The sequence below is a fragment of the Carassius gibelio genome, chromosome B23 (assembly GCF_023724105.1).
Source record: "Carassius gibelio isolate Cgi1373 ecotype wild population from Czech Republic chromosome B23, carGib1.2-hapl.c, whole genome shotgun sequence".
Taxonomy (NCBI): Eukaryota; Metazoa; Chordata; class Actinopteri; order Cypriniformes; family Cyprinidae; genus Carassius; species Carassius gibelio.
In genome coordinates, this window is record NC_068418.1 from 14,974,427 (window position 1) to 14,995,096 (window position 20,670).

The window sequence follows — 20,670 nt, forward strand, 5'->3', positions numbered from 1 at the left end:
GTTGGTTATATTTAAGAAGTAAAATTCTGAGGAATACAGCTTTGTTTTGCTGATGAAGGCCATCATTACAGACAAAGTTCCTTTTTGTATTTCATTTGGAAACCAAGGTCCTAGAGTCAGGAGGAAGGGTGGAGAAGCTCATAGCCCAGGTTGCTTGAAGTCCAGTGTTAGGTTTCCACAGTCTGTGATGATTTTGGGTGCAATGTCATCTGCTGGTGTTGGTCCATTGTGTTTTTTAAAAACCAAAGTCACTGCACCTTTTTACCAAGAAATATTGGAGCACTTCATGCTTCCTTCTGCTGAGCAGCTTTTTTTTCCATCAGGATTTGGCACATGCCCACACTACCAAAAGCGCCAAAAGTTGGTTAAAAGACCATGGTGTTGGTGTGCTTGACTGGCCAGCAAACTCACCAGACCTGAACCCCATAGAGAATCTATTTAGAAAATTAATTTGAAATAAATCTAATTTATCATTCATTCATTCATAAAATAAAATAACTGGAATACAGCTGACTACTAAAAATGTTTTTATTGTATCACAGAAGTAAATTATATTTTATAGTATATTAATTAAAATAGAAAACAGTCATTATCATAAATCATAATATTTCAAACTATTCCTGTTTTACTGTATTTTTTGACCAAATAACTGCACCCTTGGTTAGCACTTAGAGACTTTTCAAAAAACATTAAAAAAAAAATTCTGTCCCAAACTTTTGAAGTATACATGCATCCAAATAGCTTTCCATCTGCATCATTATATCAACACAAGCAGTGACAAGGATAAATTAATAAAATAATAATTAATATGATTAAAAATGTAATTAATGTAATAAAGAATGGAAATAATTCAAATATGGTGCCAGAAATTTTAATAATAATAATAATAATTATTATTATTATTATTATTATTATTATTATTATTATTCTTTCTAGGTTCCTGGGTCACTATGTTCTCCAGAGTCTCCTTATGGACACAGAAAGCTCATGACCGGTCAGCATAAGTGTTGCTGTCCTTCTGCCACCTTCCTCAGCAAAACAATTCAAAAACACTCCCAATATTATAGAATTATAAAGTGCAAGTACATAAGGTTGTTGAATGGAGGAAACATGTAGGATGTTGTACACAGTATATCCAGCAGATGGCACACTTTGCCTCCATACTCTCACCCTCGTGTCTTCAACTCTGTAAAGGTCCCTCAAACGAAATCGAAGAACGAACTGAACTGACGTCATTTCGAACAATATCAGATTTCCCCGGTTCGTTTGTCATTAGGTTCTACAGGAGAACAACATGAACACACTGTAGAGTCGAATAGCACAGCTGGTACAGATGTAGGAAGTTGCTTTCAGCCTCGGTCATTGCCCTCCAAGCGCCAGGTCAAACCTCACCAGCTGGCGTAGTGACATCATCCAGGTTTGGTGTGATGTACCTGGCTTTTTCTGCTGATGCAACATCTGTTGATATCAGGTAGTTGTGTAGGGCCACGCAAGCTTGAACAATACTCACTGCCTTTCCAACAGAACTCTCGATGGGGTGACCGAGAGGATTCAGAACCGAGAGGCCATTCTCTATTATGCGACGTGCTCGGCAGTGTCTGTAGTTGTACACACTCTGTGCAGATGTGAGATTCTTGCCCGTTATTCATAGCAAACAGAATAGGCCAAGTTAGACAAGAAACTCCATATACTTACATAAAAGTATTGCCATTTTTATTGTTTAATAATGATAATAATGTATGAAAACACTTTGCTTACAATACCTGGATATGGCCGCATCAGTTTCACATTCAGGGGGAAAGCAGCATCTCCAACTATGACATGTGGACACAAAGTTCCTTTCCCAAGTAGGGCTTTCGATCCAGCTGTCCTTGCAACAGTGCTCTTCCAAAAAAGCTCTCTAGAAAGACACTTCCATCACTTTCACGGCCATAAGAGCCATTGTCCACCATAGTGAACTTGTATTGTGCATCGCACACAGCTAGAAGCACAATCGAATGTGTCCTTTCATAAATAAAAAACAGTCTTCCGCTCTGTGCTGGGGCTAGCTCTTGTGTTTATGAGGGTGCAGAGATGAACTCATCTTTCAGAGCTAGCCAAATATCCTCGCTCATCTACGCAACTATCTTGTGGGCTGTGCACGGTCCAGTCTTGAATGTTTCAGCCACACTTTGCTCTGTGGCCCCACAAACTAGTACTCGGAGTGTCAAGGCCAGTCTCTCCATAGTGAAAATCAATGTCTTTCTATTTTAGTTAAGTGGAGGCACATACCATCTATGTCGCTTGTTCTTGTTCTTTTTCTTTGCCATTGAATAGATCAATTGAATAGATGTCATTGCCAGATTTTTATGAAACTGTTCTTCTCTCACAGCCTCCATCGTTGTTGTGTTTTGGGGGTACATGCAGGCGGTTGAGTAATTAATGACAGCATTTATATTTTTAGTTGAACTAACCCTTTAAATTCTGTATTGTTGCCATTTTATGAAACATTTTAAATGCGTCTTATTCTGACTTGAGTTCACATGTTCTCATAGGTTACACTTTCTGCCAGGCGTGTCCCAGAGACCTCTGATCTGAAGCAGAGAGTGAGACATGTAAGAAGACTACAGCCCTGCTCATTTCCCTGGGGGTGACCCTGTTTCTCACCCTTGGTACGGCTGTCATCTTCCTGTTCAACCTCAGAAGTACCACTGTGGTGAAGTCTGCTGATGCTGGCGTCTCTGACCGTGGCCTCCTGCAGCACACTGTGAACCGTCAACAGTCCCGCCCTCATTGACTGTCTCTTTAAACAGCCCCTCTGCATTATCAGCTTCACCATCTGCTTGGCGTGTGTGACTGTGCACTCTTGTAAGGCAGGCCTTTATAGACTTCTTTATTTCTATTTTTTGTGTGTTGAGCTTTTTTTTTCTTCTGCCTGAGCAAGATCTACATGCATGGGAAAATATCTGCTGTCCAATTATAATGAGGCCAAATGCATTAAATTTAGTCTCATGATATATATGATTTCTTGTATCACTTTCTTCACAGGTTACTGCATTTCCAGAGGGGGCTTCGCCATGGCCCTACATGTAGGTGCCATCCTGTCTACTTTTTTGCCAAAGGTGTACATAATATTGATAAAAAAGCCTCAGTTGAATACCACAGCTTACTTCCAAAACTGCATTCAAATGTGCACCATGTCCAAGCAGTGAAAACAAATAAGACCTTCTACTATGTCTCTCAACAGTAGGATAATCCAGTAAAGCCTATTAACAATACAGAGCAACAAAATCCCAGTTTCAGTCTTTTAGAAGCAGCCGATACTGTAATTGTCTCTGGACTGTGAGTGCTTGGCATGTGTTGCCAGTGGGAAGAATGACAGAGAAAGCCTAATTGTGTTGGCTACCGAAAGGGCAGAGCACACGGTTCAACTGGCCTGTGTGAACATCTGTCATGTGCTCCGCTCTCATGAGTGCCCAGTTTCACTCGAAACTATTCTGAGAACAGATTCAATTGGGCAGCTGATTTAAATCATGATCTTGGTCTCGCAGATACAAGGACAGATGGCTTTACTTGTCCTGTTTGTCTTTAGTAAGTCTTTAAAGGAATAGTTCACCCAAAAAGGAAGATTTGTTGAAAAACTTAATCACCCTCAGGTTATCCAAGATGTAGATGTTCATCAGAAAAGATTTGGAGAAATTTAGCATTGCATCACTTTCTCACCAATGAATCCTCTGCAGTGAATGGGTGCCATCAGAATGAGAGTTGAGACAGTTCATGAAAACTGCAATAATCTGCATGACTCTAGTGCATCAGTGAGAATGCCTTGTAAAGTGAAAATCTGCCCATTTGTAATAAACAAAATCCATTATTTCAGTACTTCTAACCAAAATAATATGTCCATAATCCATAATAACATTATTCCTGCTTCTTTGTTTAACTTTTTTTTTCTTTCTGTTTATAACCAAATTTAAATCCCACATTTTCCACATAGACTTTTGGATCCACTTGTTCTAATCTTCTAATTGTTCAGTGACACACACCCTCGCATCAGTCCCTGGGAAAAGAAAGGCTTGCTGTTGTTAGGGAGGTCATCTCCATTGACTCTGGAACGTGTGAGTTGGGAGTACGGAAGCGTTTCCCACACTACTTTCCTATTGTGAGTGTGATATTCTCAGGAGGGGAGGACAATAGAAGTGTGCCTGTAGAGGGGAGGCTGCGTAATCGTATTTACTTGACGTTCCCCATCTGTGCTGGTAGAAACTTCATAGACATACAGATTTATTTGAGAGCTTAAAATTGTATTTGTGTTTTGTATGAATGCCATATGAAATTTGATTCAGCTAAATAATATATATTTTTTTTTATAAAAAACCAGCATTTCTCTCTGTCGAACTCGAATAATAAATACTAATAATAATTTCATTTAGAATTTTTTGAGATTCTATTTACTTTATATTTTATTATATAGAATTCTGGAACACCTTATTTGAAAGAACTATTAAATAAAACTATCCATTACAATAAAAAATCAGTGGTTCACAGAAATTGAAAGTTTTTAAACCAGCTTGCTCAGTTTACAGTAAGTAGATCAGCCCACAAGTGATGTTTCTTAGTTTAGTTCCCTAACCATTTAACATAACTTGTTAATTAATATTGTCAGCTTTCATATCACATGCTTTTTTTATATATAAATTATTGCACATAATTATTCAAACAAAAACCATGAATTGGTAATGTAGAATTTTATTAACAGAAAACATTTGACATAAGAGCTCATTTTCAGAACAGCATTGGTCAAGGCAACAAACTGGATCCTTTATCAAAGGTACAACATACCTTATCTAACAAAGGTGGAAAATTCCAGTGCAAACATAAAGATACTTTGAAAAACACTGAAGTACAATTTCATTTTAATGGGCTGATACACAAAACTCCACTGGAGGCAACCTCAATTAAATATGCATACATCAAAACATATATATATAAAAAATGTATACATATATACACCAAAAACAACAACAATTTAATTTGAATTAATAATCACATGTGGTAAAAATCACATCAAGAGCTATTAAAACAGAACAAGAAGCACATAAATCCACCTCTTTCAATTGACAAACACATGTTTGTCTTAAGTTTTCGTCAATCAATATGATGACAACACAAACGTACACTTTGGAAATGAATCTCCTACTTTCATGAGAGACGTTTATACGACGTCCCTCAGGGTTTACAGTTCACATCTTCTCTACCAGGGTCTCCAGACAGGTCTCCTGATGTCAAGCTGTTGCAAACCAGGCGTGCTCAGTTTAGAGGAAGATCCTGTTGAGGCAGAGCTGATAGCAGCGCTCGTTTGCTGGCCGTTGTGGAGATGCTGGAGCTCCCGGGCAGATCCTCCTCCGGTGGAATGAAGAGTGAGGAAGTGGACAGACTCCCTCCAGCAGTGAGAGTAGCCTTCATTATAGTCCCTCTGAGGAAGCTGCTGCCGCTGCTGTTTGAGGAAGCTGACGGTCATTTCCAGGACATCGGCCTTCTCCAGTTTGGCGCTGGGGTCTTGGCTGTGAAACTCCTTCTCCAGGAGACTCTTGAGCTGGTCGATGCAGCTGTTGATGCGGTCTCTGCGCATCTTTTCAACAATTGGCTTCCTCAGCTGAAAGCAGATGGGAACATTGATTAGAAGAACATGGTTCAAACGGCATACAGAATGCAATTCTGGTGAATCATTTGGAAGAAGAATTTCATTGAAATTAAACATACCTTAATTTTGTCCTTGTCACTGAAGTGAAGATGTACCAACATATCTGAATGGGGTGCCATGTACCAGTTTGGAAAGCTTGTTTCTCTTCAGTGGCAAAAAGAGTTGGGAGTGTCTTTGAGGAGCAGCCCCCTGTATTTATACAGCAGCATTAGCATTACAAAGCCATGTGACCTGTGCTGTGTTACTCTTCCCACACTCTGAGACCAGAGGACCGGCTCATCACAACAATAGAGGACATTATTGTATGGTTAACTGCCTGTCGCCTTCCACTGAAGGAATGTTTCCCAAGGTATCAGAGGCACGACACACTTGAAGGTTAAGTGAAGGAATTTGGCCCTTCAGCCAATTAGAAAAATATTTAATTTTCTATATCGAAATATCATGATAAATATAGGTTGGGCATGTTTTCAAATGCACAAAACAGGTTTGGTAGAAATAAAAAAATGAAAATAAATTTTTTTTTATGAACCATGCTAATTAATTGATGTTTGCACATCTATGATTTACACTTTTAACATTTAATTCAATATTTCTTGATGTTTCTTTGTAATTGTGAAAATTACAAGCATTTTTGGATTTAAAATTGAATTATTTTTTCCCCACATGCATTTTTAATGCAAATAAAATAGATTTTCTAAACTATGCATGGTTAATGAATAGCCAGATTGTCCAGTGATGAAAAATAATATATGCATATACATTATTAACCCAATATTTTATAAACCATGAACCAACACATTTATGAGAGACCCAGCTGGAAACACAGACTCCAGTCTGTTCCCAGGCCAGGAATATTTCTTTGATAATCCACATCCCTCACCCAGCAGATGCCAAGAGTTTATCAAAAACTGAAAGGGGCAGAATTCAACTACTACTAGACACAGACAAAATACAAGCACGTGAGTGGAATGGTTTTACTCTGGTGATGAAGCGCATGGGAACGAGCAGGTCAATATTGATTAAGAATTGTGCTTGCTTTTTGAAGACGCTTGGAAATCCCACAGAACCCCTTGCTTACACACAAATATCCACTCATGTATCAGCCACCAGCGAATACCAGTGACATAATCATTGATATCACAATTATTATTTTATTTTTATGATATTGTTTAACTTTTCACTTTAAAATTAAAGTTTAAGTGGTTTACATTTTTTTTTTGTGTGTGTGTGTGTGTGTCTGTGTGTGTCATTTTATTTTTAGCCTATAGTTTTTTTTATGACCATTCATTTTGGTTTGATTAGTTTTTAGAAGAAATTGGAATTATTGCCATGGCAACTATCTGAAATGAAATATATGAAAAATATATATATATTTTTTATTTGAGTTAACATTTAAGGCCTATTGTTTCAAGTAATGTTTTCTTTAATGTTTTGGGTTTAGTTTTTTTGTTAATGATAATAATCCTGGTGAAATCGCCTCTTTTTGTATTGTGATGGATAGCAAAGATACTGTTTATGCTGCATAAATAGTGTGTGTGATTGTGTTTTGCTTGTATTTTTCACATTATATGCCTGAAATACTGTGAGTTTGTTTCTGAGGACATTCCCACCACCCTGGGTGCTCTAATCTGGAGAGTGCAAACAATGCACTAACTGCTCTATTGAAAATGTTAATTACATCTTTGTTGTAAAACAAACAGTTAGTCAAATGTGTCACACACAAACTTGGTAAATCAAGCTTTGTGCAGTAGTAAGGAATTCAGACCACCTTATTGCATTTTAAATAATTTTAGCAAAGAATAATAAATTATCACTTTTTGTGTGTGTGTATATATTCTCAACTATAGCAGATATGAAGCCTGTTCCAAGTTTCATCTGAGTTGGATATATAATTTTGTTCCTGTGATTCCTCTACGCTCAGCCACCTGTAGCAGCAGGCCCGAGAGACAAGGTTTGTGTGACATAAGGCACGGGGCTTTTACTGAAGTTCCCATGAGCTCTGTATGAGAGGCCAGCCTTCCTTTCCCACAGTCTGTTCATTGACTGCCCACAGTAAGGAAACAAAAGAAGTGTGTCTTGTTACACATCACATTAATCACGGTGTTTGAACTCTCTTTATTAGAGGGGGACTCAAGACGTAGCAAGACCATCTGGACTTCGGACACTGTTCAAACACTTTTAGGACTTTCCCAGGATTCAGCAGGTGTTTTCAGATCTGTTCAAACCGAGAAATTCTTACTTATTGCAAGTCAGGTGTTTGTTAATATATATTTTTCATTTATTTAAAGTGCTAAACAATTTAGGGACACTCCGTGTCAACAGAGGTCTCCGCTCATTTTTTTATACTACTAATATAGAAAGATATAAAGTGTTGAAAGCCAAAAGATTAAATGATTGCAGATTGTTTTGCTAGAGGGAAACAAGATACAATTCTAATTTCAACATTATTTAGTCTTCAGACATTGTTCTTTAAATTATTATTGGCTGTGTATAAAGTGACCAGCATTTGGTTTTCAACCAATGAATATGGATAATATTTAACAATCTGAACATGGAGCCTCATCGAGACCCCCATAACTCTGGGACTGAATGGTGTAGGGCCTTGAAATGGAAGACTCTAAAAGAAAGGTTTATTAAGAACAAGAATCTTAAATCATCAGGTTTGCACTCAGGTATGTTCAATACAGTTATTTTGACAGAAGGAAACAAGACACATTTCTAGTTTAAACATTTTTTGTTCTTCATACTATCCTCTTTAAAAGAAAAGAAGTGTAATTTTTTTCAAAGTGACCCACATTTGTTTTTTGACCACTGAAAATATGTACAGTTTATCAATTTACCCCTGGAACCATATTTAAACTCTAGTATATCTGAAACTGAGCAATATACAGCCTTAAAAATGAAGATGACAAAAATGCTTTTTGAGTTACATGCCTGAAAACTTTGAAGAAAAAACTTTCCCCATTTTTGAATGGTCACCACTGGCACATAATACAAAAAAGACAGCTAAAGTCAACAGATTTTGCTAATATACCTACCAATCTCTGTGTAAAAGTAACATAATGGGAGTAGTGCATGAACAGCTCTCTCTCCACCTTCAATACCACGACTTAGGTGCCCTTGAGCAAGGCATCGAACCCCCAACTGCTCCCCGGGCGCCGCAGCATAAATGGCTGCCCACTGCTCCGGGTGTGTGTTCACAGTGTGTGTGTTTGTGTTCACTGCTCTGTGTGTGTGCATTTCGGATGGGTTAAATGCAGAGCACAAATTCTGAGTATGGGTCACCATACTTGGCTGAATGTCACTTCACTTTCACTTTCACTTTCACTAATGATGCTGCCATCTTTCTTAAGTCATTTTTAACCCCCTCTAATTTGGCTCTGAATCTCCAGTGAAAATTGCCATTTTGACCGGCCTAAATATTAATCCATGACATATAATATAACGGTTTTCATCACTATACATATGTATCTTTCTTCAGAAAAAATGATGGCAAAATCAAAAATTTGAGCTGGGGACCCTATTTGAGTTTATACCCTATAAAAATAAATTGTAACCCTATACAATATTTCAACAAATGAAATATTTTGCTTTAGCATGGTGAGTACACTGTTACTAAAATCACAAGTTTTCTGTTAATAAGTTTCCTGTCATTTCTGTTTGCTTCAGCCTTTTAAATTTACCTGGCTGAATTTGTGAATCTGTACAGGATGTGCAGTTTTGCAGATCCGCCACTTTGAGACAAATTGTGTGTGTAAGTTGAACAAAACTTTCTGATGACAGGGATGCCACCTATCCTAACTCATTATAATGTGTCTTGGTAGGAGACAATTATAGCTTGAGTGGATAACAAAGCACATGAGAGCTGGTTTTTAATTATCAAATAAGTAACTGAAACTAACTGATGCAATTTAAAAGTTAGTGGAATGAATGTGTGAATATGGAGGTAGGAACACTGAATGATGAATGAACTCATTGCCACAGAAAATATGATGTAAAATAGACATTTATTATTTTTATAAAACATTTGCATATGATATCCAGCATCTTCATTTAGTGTTTTTCTACCACTGTGCTTGATTGTTAGACACACCTTTCACTTGTTTAAAACGCAGTTACCTAAATAATCTTTATAAAAGAATTTGTTGGCCATATAGTTGATTATATAAAATCTACAACACCAACACAAAAAAAGCTATTCAAAAAAGAACAAGAAGTTAATAGAGATCCATTGGATCTATTCAGAAACATGGAACATGTTCATAGATTATCTATATTGCATCTCAGTATGAGATATATAATTGCTAACATAGCAGATTCAATTAGCTGGAAGGGTAATTTGCCAATGGCAAAAATACAGTGAGATCCAAATATAGGAATACAGGCGATTGTTCTCTCATGAAAGAGCTGAAATACCATGTTCTCTAATAACAGAGTTAATCGTGATAGTTCACATTCACAGAACAGCTTCTACCAGGGTCTCCAGAGCGCCAGAGTTTGCTCTTTGCTGCTGCTCTGTGCGGCTGGTGAACTGATCTGAGGCGGCACTCGTGTGTTGTTCTCTGTGCAGAGCTGCGTGTTCAGGAAGTGCTTCAGCAGTCTTCTGTGGGACTCTGTCTGCTCTGGACACTGAGACAGAAAGTTGACGGCCTCCTGCACACATCTGGAGCGTCCGTCACCAGCTGCAGTACAGCTGAAGGACGAGGGATTCTGGGAGCGCTGCTGGAGTCTCAAGAAATCCAGCGTCATCTCCAGGATATCAGCTTTCTCCTGTCTGGAGTCGGGCTGTTGCTTTAGGAACTCTTGACCCAGAAGAGACTTGAGCTTCTCAATGCTGCTGTTGATTCGTTCTCTGCGGATCTTCTCCACTATGGGCTTTCTCAGCTGAGGAAACACCAAGAACATGCATTTAGAAACACTCATCCACATTTTTACATCTCAGAAGGATATATGATTCTGTGGAGTGAGATATGAGATGTTGAGTATTTACCTTGTTTGTGAGTGGAAGTTGTTCTCTGCTGATGACTGATCCAGTGATTGTTGGTGCCATGGCTGTGTGTCTTGTGTTCAGTTTTCCGCTAGGATCAGATGAGATCTGTGCTCAACTCTCTCTCCTCTCCCTCTATTTATACTCCCAAATCTCCATATGAATGTGTGAGTCTGGAGTTTGCTGGAGGTTCTCACAGTCTGCAGCCAATGGGAGCGTTTGGGCCGCCACATGGCTGCTGAAGCCCTTATTGCTCCGACACAATGAGCGCATCTCTGGGGAGCAGGTGGAGTGTGTGAGAAAGTGCACCCTTGTTGCTCATGGTTAGGATTAATTGCTCACAAAAGCACGTGCTGTTTATATGAAAGACCTACAATGAAAATAATGGTTCAAATTATTAAATGTAATTATTAATAGTGATTTTAAAAAATGAAATACAATCATAGGGAAAATAAACGGGGTTGTTTCCAATTCATTTGTCTGTCAATAAATAATTAACTACTAAACATCAATAAAATGACCACACTATGGGAAAAAATTGGGGAAATTATAGTTTCACACCATGTGATTGAATGAATCTATTTATTGAATTCTCATTTCTAAGTATGAATCTATGAGTCCAAACAAGCAAACAAATGCCCATCTCAATTAGGGACAGTGTCATAAACACCCCTGTGAGGTTTCTATAGAGTCCCTTGATGACTTGCCTAATTGCCTGCAGCAAGGCACACTTCTATTCATCTCTGATGAATAAAGAGACTATGGGAAAGCTGTAGAAAGTGCAGTCCCAGTCCTGAACTACATCACCTTCAAGTCTGTATTCTGAGAGAGGACATCTGAACTTCACCTGTTTTTTTCCTTCCCTGAAAATCTTAAGTAAATCTTTTAATTAAAGGCCAGTTAACTGTCATGCTAGAAAATGTTAACATGTTTATTAAACCAGAGGATAATCAGCAAAACTTTATGCTTTTTGCAACAGGTACTGAATTGATTCATCATGTATTATAAGAGAATAAGACGTGACTGGATATTTTCCACTTAAACTTGAAAATCAAACAGTTGTTTTTATGAAAAAATAATACAAAATTACAATTAATTTACAAAACAACTTTTGAATCTACACTACTAATAGATAATTTATCAAACATGCAAATTGCCTGTTGGCAATAATCAATTAAACAACAGATTTTAAACGAAAAAGTAAAATATAAGCATTTTTTCACTAGTGGGCTCAGACGTACACTTAACAAAAAGGGCACATACTCTTTTACTGGTTTCTTAGCATCAGATGAGACTTCAAAAGGGGTTTCTGCTTTCTCACACACTTCCTCCCTGTAATACATCGCTCTCCACCTGCCTGTCAGAGCTCATTGTTCCCCGTGCAATAAATGCCTCACTGAGCATGTGGCAGCCCTCTGCTCCTTTGAGACTTTCGAACGCTCCCATTGGCTGCAGACTGTGAGAACCTCCAGCAAACTCCAGACTCACACATTCATATGGAGATTTGGGAGTATAAATAGAGGGAGAGGAGAGAGAGTTGAGCACAGATCTCATCTGATCCTAACGGAGAACTGAACACAAGACACACAGCCATGGCACCAACAATCACTGGATCAGTCATCAGCAGAGAACAACTTCCACTCACAAACAAGGTAAATACTCAACATCTCATATCTCACTCCACAGAATCATATATCCATCTGAGGTATCAAAATGTGGATGAGTGTGTCTAAATGCATGTTCTTGGTGTTTCCTCAGCTGAGAAAGCCCATAGTGGAGAAGATGCGCAGAGAACGAATCAACAGCAGCATTGAGAAGCTCAAGTCTCTTCTGGGTCAAGAGTTCCTAAAGCAACAGCCCGACTCCAGACAGGAGAAAGCTGATATCCTGGAGATGACGCTGGATTTCTTGAGACTCCAGCAGCGCTCCCAGAATCCCTCGTCCTTCAGCTGTACTGCAGCTGGTGACGGACGCTCCAGATGTGTGCAGGAGGCCGTCAACTTTCTGTCTCAGTGTCCAGAGCAGACAGAGTCCCACAGAAGACTGCTGAAGCACTTCCTGAACACGCAGCTCTGCACAGAGAACAACACACGAGTGCCGCCTCAGATCAGTTCACCAGCCGCACAGAGCAGCAGCAAAGAGCAAACTCTGGCGCTCTGGAGACCCTGGTAGAGCCACCAGGACCCGTGTGATTTATCAGACAGAATTCATAATGCCAGTCTGAGATTGGCATGGACTGAAATTCTAATGTAGGAATTGATTTCCGCCTCTGATGCCTATGCAGCACCTTTAATCTGCTTTCAGAGAAAGTGTGTGTTTCATTGAAACTGTATGACCAGTGATATTTTATGAGAATGTACAGAATCATTTGCTGTGTAAAATGATTACTACATTTGTGAACATTCAGATTTAAAGAAATGTTAAAGTCTGATTCAGACGTTTGAGCTCTTGTAGCTCTTTCACCCATATTGGGTTTATCCTTTCACTTCTTTCATTCACTGAAACTTTTTGTTATATTTCTGTTGTTTGAAACAGAAGGCTTCTCTTATTATATAAGAAATATTTCTTCATTTGAAGGATATTATGTGTTGAAAGCACAAATGATTGTTTTTAATGTTTGCATGTGTTTACATGAATGAGACGTTTCCCTGTAAAGGGCAGTTGTTTATCGTCACTGTTAGTGATTTCAGTTTTACTCTTTGTATTCAAAGTCAAGTTCTTACCTTCTTGGAAGTTGTCTTGCATTGCACATTGCACTTGCTTAATACTTTTAAATGTCTGTGACATTGTACATTTCTTCCTAGAGAATTACATAATAACATGAGTTCTTCATGATTGTGAAAATATGTATTGACATATTGTTACTAATGTTACTGCTTTGTTACTTTAAGACACTAAGAATGTTCTTTAAAGTCGAGACAAATGTTTATTGTCAGATTTGCTCACATAGAGCAGCAATCATATTAAATTGTACAATCAAAGGTTTTGTTTGGTGTTATTTTTTATATACTTTTCATATTTTTTAATAAAGTATGTCTGAATAGTATAGTCTCATCAAAAACTCTAACCCTCTAAGTATTAGAAACAGTGCTCTTCAGGTTTAACATTTCAAGAACTGAGATTAGAATCAGATACATTTTTTTTTTTTTAAGATATTAAAATATCATAGGTCTAAACGGTGAACCTGACTTGATATTAGTTTCTAACTCTCAGAAAATGTGTGTATTTACAGTAATTACTTGAGAAATAAATTCCTGCATATTTTTTCCATGCAGGTGCATCTCTTATAGTTCTCACAGTGAGTGAATATTAATGTTAAATTACAGAGACTGCAAAATATAGAACATGGTCTGTCTCTGTTACACAAAACTTTGTTTTTGTGTAATTATTAACCCAAAACCCATTACATATCAACCTACACTGATAAGGAGACAACAGAGGACCGTCTCTGTATGAAGCCTGACTGACGGGGTAAAGCTGGACTGAGACTCCATTCCCTGGAGTTTTCCCACACTCTGCCCATTCAGAGAACTCAACAATAGTGTGATTCATTAACAACAATTCAGCACATGGCCATACGAGCTTCAACAGAGACCCACGGGACAGATTCTACTGAATCATTAGCATTCGCCTTAATTACTAACAGACATATTAGAGTATTTGGTGATTACCCTTTTAAAGTTTAAGGCACTGTTATACACACAAAACATAGAAAAATTTTGAACTATATAATTTTCAAACTTATTCTATTAGTATGTATGTGTTCCTGTTGCTCAGTGGTAGAGTATTGTGTTATCAGTGCAAAAGGTTGTTGGTTCAATTCCCAGGGGACACATATGGTAAAAAATGTATATCCTGAATGCACAGTAAGTTGCCTTGAATAAAAGTGTTTGCTAAATATGTAAAGACCATTACATATCTGCTATTTTAAATTATGGTTATCCTTATTTCAATTTTAGAGTCATGACTAATTAGAAATACTTTGTAATTCCTATTATTAGCCATATACGTGTATAACTTAATGTTTACACTACCAATCAATAGTTTGCGATCTATCTTATATTTACCAAAGCTACAATTATTTGATAAAAAAATATAGTAAAAGCAGTAATATTGTGAAATATTATTAAAAAAAAATGTATATTTCAGTATATTTTAAAATGTATTCCTGTGAATAAAAAAAGCTGAATTTTCAGATGAAAAAAACAAACAAAAAACATGTATTAGCCTTTTATTATCAATGATTAAAACTGCTGTGATGTTGAATATGTTTGTAAAAATATCATAATTTTTTTCAGGAGTATTTGATTAATAGAATGATTAAAATAACCTAATTTTGTAACATTAAAAATATTTTTACTATGACTTTTGACAAATGTATTTATTAATTATTTATTATTATTATTTTAATTGTAAAACTATTTAAAAACATCTTACTGACCACAAGCATTTGAGTAACAGTGTACCCCTAATTCACTAATTATTTCGACATGGGACATCTGAATTACACTGAAAAGTCAACGGAACAGTTATTATAAAGCTACATGCACATCCACCAGAAATTAAATCTTATGATGAATCAACTGATTCTCCTCCTGTTGAACAAAAACTGAAATATGTTGCGTTGTGTTTTGGCGATGGGAATGTTCCACTATTAATGGCACGTGCTTTGTCAATAAATGACCCCAGTGTCACAAAACAAATGAAGCTTTAAATGAAGGGTCTCCACTTTCTCACACACTTTCCATCCTTAACACCCACCCCTCCACCTGCTCCCCAGAGACGTGCTCATTGTTTTCTGAGCAGTAAGCATGTCACTTAGCATGTGGCGGCCCTCTGTCCCTTGTGTCATTAGTCCTCTTCCATTGGCTGCAGACTGTGAGAACCTCCAGCAAACTCCAGACTCACACATTCATATGGAGATTTGGGAGTATAAATAGAGGGAGAGGAGAGAGAGTTGAGCACAGATCTCATCTGATCCTAACGGAGAACTGAACACAAGACACACAGCCATGGCACCAACAATCACTGGATCAGTCATCAGCAGAGAACAACTTCCACTCACAAACAAGGTAAATACTCAACATCTCATATCTCACTCCACAGAATCATATATCCTTCTGAGATATCAAAATGTGGATGAGTGTTTCTAAATGCATGTTCTTGGTGTTTCCTCAGCTGAGAAAGCCCATAGTGGAGAAGATGCGCAGAGAACGAATCAACAGCAGCATTGAGAAGCTCAAGTCTCTTCTGGGTCAAGAGTTCCTAAAGCAACAGCCCGACTTCAGACAGGAGAAAGCTGATATCCTGGAGATGACGCTGGATTTCTTGAGACTCCAGCAGCGCTCCCAGAATCCCTCGTCCTTCAGCTGTACTGCAGCTGGTGACGGACGCTCCAGATGTGTGCAGGAGGCCGTCAACTTTCTGTCTCAGTGTCCAGAGCAGACAGAGTCCCACAGAAGACTGCTGAAGCACTTCCTGAACACGCAGCTCTGCACAGAGAACAACACACGAGTGCCGCCTCAGATCAGTTCACCAGCCGCACAGAGCAGCAGCAAAGAGCAAACTCTGGCGCTCTGGAGACCCTGGTAGAGCCACCAGGACCCGTGTGATTTATCAGACAGAATTCATAATGCCAGTCTGAGATTGGCATGGACTGAAATTCTAATGTAGGAATTGATTTCCGCCTCTGATGCTTATGCAGCACCTTTAATCTGCTTTCAGAGAAAGTGTGTGTTTCATTGAAACTGTATGACCAGTGATATTTTATGAGAATGTACAGAATCATTTGCTGTGTAAAATGATTACTACATTTGTGAACATTCAGATTTAAAGAAACGTTAAAGTCTGATTCAGACGTTTGAGCTCTTGTAGCTCTTTCACCCATATTGGGTTTATTCTTTCACTGCTTTCATTCACTGAAACTTTTTGTTATATTTCTGTTGTTTGAAACAGAAGGCTTCTCTTATTATATAAGAAATATTTCTTCATTTGAAGGATATTATGTGTTGAAAGCACAAATGATTGTTTTTAATGTTTGCATGTGTTTACATGAATGAGACGTTTCCCTGTAAAGTGCAGTTGTTTTTCGTCACTGTTAGTGATTTCAGTTTTACTCTTTATATTCAAAGTCAAGTTTGTACCTTCTTTGAAGGTGTGTTCTGCATTTGTATTACTTTATATTGAAGTAAAAAATGAAAGTAAGTTTTAAGAATATAATGAGTGTTTTCTTCGTCTATCAAAAAACAACAACATAGTATTCTTGCACACTATAAAGATGTTTTAATTGCTCAAAAGAGGAAAACCAAGGTCTAGCTCGGACCAAGGAAACAGAACCGGAGCACACAACGTTTTGAATAATTTATTAATAAAAAACGACTAACGTTTCGACGCTCATGCGTCTTCTTCAGAGTCCGTGAGCACCAACCAGGCTGAAGCGCAAGTGACTCCCTTCTATGTTTTAATTGCTCTTTAGTCAATCTGCACATCATGGTCCTTAGTGATTAATGTAAAATATAATCTGAATATTTTCAGCCAGTTCTTCACGAATCAAGTCAAATGAAATCACAGCTACATTTAAAGGGTACAAAAGCTGTCAGTGGGGTGCTACTGCTACCATTTAGGTAATAATATGTACATTTTAGGTACTATGTGCATTTACTAATATGCACCCTTTATGAGCAAATAAGCTACAAAAATGTAACACACCAGTGATAGATTTTGTAATGCTTTTTTTTCTGATAATGATTATAATAAGTTTGAATATGAAAGTATGGTTTGCCCAGTAGTTTTGTTGACTGTCAGATTTGACAGATTTGTTGAGTAGGTAATGGAATGAGATTGTGCTGCTGTCATCTCATGAAATTAACTCCTTTACACTTACAGGTGCTGGTCATATAATTTGAATATCATCAAAAAGTTTTGTTTAATTTTGATGATTATAACTGACAACTAAGGGAAATCCCAAATTCAGTATCTCAGAAAATTAGAATATTGTGAAAAGGTTCAATATTGAAGACACCTGGTGTCACACTCTAATCAGCTAATTAACTAAAACCACCTGCAAATGCCTTTAAATGGTCTCTCAGTCTAGTTCTGTAGGCTACACAATCATGGGGAAGACTGCTGACTGCTTGTCCAACAGACGACCATTGACACCTTGCACAAAGAGGGCAAGACACCAAAGGTCATTGCAAAAGAGTCTGGCTGTTCACAGAGCTCTGTGTCCAAGCACATAGAGGGGAGAAGGGAAGGAAGGCATGTGGTAGAAAAAGTGTAAAAGCAATAGGGATAACCGCACCCTTGAGAGGATTGTGAAACAAAACCCATTCAAAAATGTGGGGGAGATTCACAAAGAGTGGACTGCAGCTGGAGTCAGTACTTCAAGAACCACTACGCACAGACGTATGCAAGACATGGGTTTCAGCTGTCGCATTCCTTGTGTCAAGCCACTCTTGAACAACAGACAGCTTCAGAAGCATCTCACTTCAAAAAGGACTGGACTGCTGCTGATTGGTCCAAAGTTATGTTCTCTGATTAAAGTAAATTTTGCATTTCCTTTGGAAATCAGGGTCCCAGAGTCTGGAGGAAGAGAGGAGAGGCACACAATCCAGGTTGCTTGAGGTCCAGTGTAAAGTTTCCACAGTCAGTGATGGTTTTGGGTGTGATGTCATCTGCTGGTGTTGGTCCACTGTGATTTCTGAGGTCTAAGGTCAACGCAGCGGTTCATACTTTTCAGTTGGCCAAGATTTCTAAAAATCCTTTCTTTAAATTGGTCTTAAGTTATATTCTAATTTTCTGAGATACTGAATTTGGGATTTTCCTTAGTTGTCAGTTATAATCATCAAAATTAAAAGAAATAAACATTTGAAATATATCAGTCTGTGTGTAATAAGTGAATATAATATACAAATTTCACTTTTTGAATGGAATTAGTGAAATAAATCAACTTTTGATGATATTTTAATTATATGACCAGCACCTGTATTTATCTTTATTTATCAACTAATAAACCACACATTTGCTTAATGTAGGTAATTATTTTCTATCTCTGCTTGGTGAAATTCAGGTCTGAGCTCAGTGTGATTAAAAAACATAATTTTTCACTGAATTACTGCAGTTAATGTAGTAAAATGTCAGTAGTCAAGTATGGCGTGAATAAATTGCAAACTAGACCTGATTAGAGAGGGTATAATTTTGCTTATAAATCTAAATTGTCAAATGTGTCATTTATAGGCATATTTTTAAAGTACATGTGCATCTTGAACCACACCATTAAGTTTAAACCAAATAGATCTGAATAAAAGAGTTGAATAACTTTTAAACTGTGCAAATGTGCTGATGTGTTAAACTCATGGACAAGGAATTCAGTGACAACAAGGGATTATAGGCAGGAAATATTTTATAACTTATTTTTATTCTCTACTTAAGTATGAAGTAATCAACAGAGGACGCCTTCACAGAAGGTAAAAACTTGATTTTGCCTAAAAGACAAATTGAAATCACTAACAGTGATGATAAACAAATGCCCTTTACAGGGAAACGTCTCATTCATGTAAACACATGCAAACATTAAAAACAATCATTTGTGCTTTCAACACACAATATCCTTCAAATGAAGAAATATTTCTTATATAATAAGAGAAGCATTAGATCTGTTTCAAACAACAGAAATATAACAAAAAGTTTCAGTAAATGAAAGCAGTGAAAGAATAAACCCAATATGGGTGAAAGAGCTACAAGAGCTCAAACGTCTGAATCAGACTTTAACGTTTCTTTAAATCTGAATGTTCACAAATGTATTAATCAATGAAACAATGAAACACACACTTTCTCTGAAAGCAGATTAAAGGTGCTGCATAAGCATCAGAGGCGGAAATCAATTCCTACATTAGAATTTCAGTCCATGCCAATCTCAGACTGGCATTATGAATTCTGTCTGATAAATCACACGGGTCCTGGTGGCTCTACCAGGGTCTCCAGAGCGCCAGAGTTTGCTCTTTGCTGCTGCTCTGTGCGGCTGGTGAACTGATCTGAGGCGGCACTCGTGTGTTGTTCTCTGTGCAGAGCTGCGTGTTCAGGAAGTGCTTATCAGCTTTCTCCTGTCTGGAGTCGGGCTGTTGCTTTAGGAACTCTTGACCCAGAAGAGACTTGAGCTTCTCAATGCTGCTGTTGATTCGTTCTCTGCGCATCTTCTCCACTATGGGCTTTCTCAGCTGAGGAAACACCAAGAACATGCATTTAGAAACACTCATTCACATTTTGATATCTCAGAAGGATATATGATTCTGTGGAGTGAGATATGAGATGTTGAGTATTTACCTTGTTTGTGAGTGGAAGTTGTTCTCTGCTGATGACTGATCCAGTGATTGTTGGTGCCATGGCTGTGTGTCTTGTGTTCAGTTCTCCGTTAGGATCAGATGAGATCTGTGCTCAACTCTCTCTCCTCTCCCTCTATTTATACTCCCAAATCTCCATATGAATGTGTGAGTCTGGAGTTTGCTGGAGGTTCTCACAGTCTGCAGCCAATGGAAGAGGACTAATGACACAAGGGACAGAGGGCCGCCACATGCTAAGTGACATGCTTACTGCTCAGAAAACAATGAGCACGTCTCTGGGGAGCAGGTGGAGGGGTGGGTGTTAAGGATGGAAAGTGTGTGAGAAAGTGGAGACCCTTCATTTAAAGCTTCATTTGTTGTGTGACACTGGGGTCATTTATTGACAAAGCACGCGCCATCAATAGTGGAACATTCCCATCGCCAAAACACAGCGCAACATATTTCAGTTTTTGTTCAACAGGAGGAGAATCAGTTGATTCATCATAAGATTTCATTTCTGGTGGATGTGCATGTAGCTTAATAATAACTGTTCCGTTGACTTTTCAGTGTAATTCAGATGTCCCATGTTGAAATAATTAGTGAATCCTATAAAGCAGGTGTGTGTGGATCCCTGGGGGTATTTAGGCAGGTTTCTGGGGGTACTTGAGGTATTGGGGGCACACTGC

At 37.9% G+C, this 20,670-nt stretch overlaps 5 protein-coding genes across 5 annotated transcripts; 2 read left to right on the top strand and 3 right to left on the bottom strand.

Moving 5' to 3' along the window:
• Nucleotides 1-4,709: 4,709 nt before the first annotated feature.
• On the bottom strand, nucleotides 4,710-5,849 carry LOC128012202 (transcription factor HES-5-like). Its single transcript, XM_052595294.1, has 2 exons — nucleotides 5,740-5,849; nucleotides 4,710-5,632 (listed from the first exon to the last, which is right to left on the bottom strand). The coding sequence occupies exons 1-2, from the start codon at nucleotides 5,797-5,799 to the stop codon at nucleotides 5,231-5,233; spliced, it is 462 nt and encodes a 153-aa protein (XP_052451254.1). The 5' UTR covers nucleotides 5,800-5,849; the 3' UTR covers nucleotides 4,710-5,230.
• Nucleotides 5,850-9,696: 3,847 nt separating this feature from the next.
• On the bottom strand, nucleotides 9,697-10,752 carry LOC128012201 (transcription factor HES-5-like). Its single transcript, XM_052595293.1, has 2 exons — nucleotides 10,671-10,752; nucleotides 9,697-10,564 (listed from the first exon to the last, which is right to left on the bottom strand). Exons 1-2 carry the CDS (start codon nucleotides 10,728-10,730, stop codon nucleotides 10,151-10,153), a joined length of 474 nt encoding a protein of 157 aa, XP_052451253.1. The 5' UTR covers nucleotides 10,731-10,752; the 3' UTR covers nucleotides 9,697-10,150.
• Nucleotides 10,753-12,160: 1,408 nt separating this feature from the next.
• Nucleotides 12,161-13,648, top strand: LOC128012199 (transcription factor HES-5). Its single transcript, XM_052595291.1, has 2 exons — nucleotides 12,161-12,319; nucleotides 12,426-13,648. Exons 1-2 carry the CDS (start codon nucleotides 12,260-12,262, stop codon nucleotides 12,837-12,839), a joined length of 474 nt encoding a protein of 157 aa, XP_052451251.1. The 5' UTR covers nucleotides 12,161-12,259; the 3' UTR covers nucleotides 12,840-13,648.
• A 1,932-nt stretch (nucleotides 13,649-15,580) lies between these two features.
• LOC128012200 (transcription factor HES-5-like) lies at nucleotides 15,581-16,867 on the top strand. Its single transcript, XM_052595292.1, has 2 exons — nucleotides 15,581-15,739; nucleotides 15,846-16,867. The coding sequence occupies exons 1-2, from the start codon at nucleotides 15,680-15,682 to the stop codon at nucleotides 16,257-16,259; spliced, it is 474 nt and encodes a 157-aa protein (XP_052451252.1). The 5' UTR covers nucleotides 15,581-15,679; the 3' UTR covers nucleotides 16,260-16,867.
• Nucleotides 16,868-19,094: 2,227 nt separating this feature from the next.
• On the bottom strand, nucleotides 19,095-20,147 carry LOC128012203 (transcription factor HES-5-like). The gene is made up of 2 exons (XM_052595295.1): nucleotides 19,989-20,147; nucleotides 19,095-19,882 (listed from the first exon to the last, which is right to left on the bottom strand). Exons 1-2 carry the CDS (start codon nucleotides 20,046-20,048, stop codon nucleotides 19,634-19,636), a joined length of 309 nt encoding a protein of 102 aa, XP_052451255.1. The 5' UTR covers nucleotides 20,049-20,147; the 3' UTR covers nucleotides 19,095-19,633.
• Between the last annotated feature and the right edge of the window lie 523 nt (nucleotides 20,148-20,670).